At 52.5% G+C, this 1626-nt stretch overlaps 1 protein-coding gene across 1 annotated transcript; it reads right to left on the minus strand.

The window, feature by feature from the left end:
- Window positions 1–348: 348 nt before the first annotated feature.
- Window positions 349–1275, minus strand: LOC114082557 (olfactory receptor 10A7-like). The gene has a single exon (XM_027923731.2). It carries the CDS (start codon window positions 1273–1275, stop codon window positions 349–351), a length of 927 nt encoding a protein of 308 aa, XP_027779532.2.
- Window positions 1276–1626: the final 351 nt, after the last annotated feature.

Below are 1626 nucleotides of genomic sequence, written 5' to 3' on the forward strand. Positions count from 1 at the left end.
GTTCCCATTGAGTTCCGGTTAAGCTCTCGCGGGGATTCCTGAAGAGTTCCCATTGGTTAGTGAAGTTCCGGTGGTGGGAGTTCTGGTTGGTGTGTGGTATTCCTGGAGGAGCCGCGTGGGTGGCGTTTGGGAGAGTTCCTGGGGAGCGTGTGTGGAGTGTGCTGGTGGAGTTCAGAAATAAAGGTTGTTCCTGCTTGAGTGGCTCGTGATTTGTGCCCAGCCAGACTGCGGCAGCAGGTGGCCGTGTGGGGAGGGATCTACAGAGTGAAGAATCAAGGGGAGGAATGGGATAAAGTTTGTCTGCACCCTCTGGTCGTCAGACCCCTGGACAAGAGCCCACACTAGCACTCAGAACTTTCTCTGACAGTACAGTCTGTGTAGCGCAACCTTCATGTCTCGGTTCCTCAGACAGTAGATGAAAGGATTCAAGGAAGGGGTGAGGATGGAGTAGAAAATGGATGCCAGGCGACCCTGGGTGGGGGAGTACCGAGACGCAGACCTCAAGTAGGTGAAGCTTCCACTGGTGTAAAACAGAAGGACCGTGGTCAGGTGGGAGGAGCAGGTGGAGAAGGCCTTCCACCGGCCATCCACGGAGGGCATCCGCAGGAGGGTGGAGATGATGCGGATGTAGGAGAGGACCTTGAGGGCAAAGGAGCTCATGATGACACAGCTGCTCACAGCGAAGACCATCTCCTCGCTGGAGTGGAAGTCGGCACAGGAGAGTCTCATGATAGGAGGAATGTCGCAGAAGAAGTGCTCAATAACGTTGGGCCCACAGAAGGGAAGGGAGAAGGTGTTGAGGGCCAGGAAGGCTGCATAGATGGCCCCGCCCACCCAGGCCAGGACCACCAAGGCACAGCAAAGCCTCTGGCTCATGATGGCCCCATAGAGCAAGGGCCTGTAGATGGCCATGCACCGGTCATAAGCCATGGCCGTGAGCAGAAAGCACTCGGTCGAAGCAAGTGTAAAAAACATGTAAAGCTGAGTGACACACTCAAAGTAGGAAATGACCCCAGATCCCTGAAGGGTGGTTTCCAGTGCCTTGGGGATGGTGACCGAGATGTAGCTCAGATCCACAAAACACAGATTCTTCAGGAAGAAGTACATGGGCGAGTGGAGGCGGCTGTCTCTAACCACAGCTGTGATGACAGAGATATTCCCCAGGAGGGCAAAGGCATAAACCAAGGAGAAAAATAAGACGACCACTAATCTCCATTCTGGGATGTCTGAGAAGCCCCTGAGGATGAACTGGGTCACTCTGGTGTGATTGAACATTTCTACCTCTCTGAAGTTGTGTTCTGATGCAGTGGCCACAGAGATCTAAGCAAGAGAACAGAAACAGGAGATGAGCTGGAAACCTTGTCCATGAAGGGCTTTTGTCTACAGAGGTACATCTTCTCTCAGTGGAAAAACGCCTAAGAAGCAGCTTATGCAATGATCATAACTCTGGGAATTATGTGATGATTTTGATGAACCAATCTGCAGCCTGTGTCTAAGACAACTGCTCTTATCACATTGCTGTAAAACAGTGCCTCATGGAAGAGAGAGAGTGGAGAGGACAGAAAGGGAGAACAAGGACAGAAGGGGAGAACAGAGGAGAGGAGAGGAGAAGGGGAAGAGAGAAGA

This window comes from Marmota flaviventris, chromosome 17, assembly GCF_047511675.1.
Source record: "Marmota flaviventris isolate mMarFla1 chromosome 17, mMarFla1.hap1, whole genome shotgun sequence".
In the NCBI taxonomy this organism is placed as follows: domain Eukaryota; kingdom Metazoa; phylum Chordata; class Mammalia; order Rodentia; family Sciuridae; genus Marmota; species Marmota flaviventris.

Excerpts from the sequence above, each read along its gene's own strand:
- LOC114082557 (XM_027923731.2), bottom strand. The coding sequence starts at position 1,275 with ATGTTCAATCACACCAGAGTGACCCAGTTCATCCTCAGGGGCTTCTCA.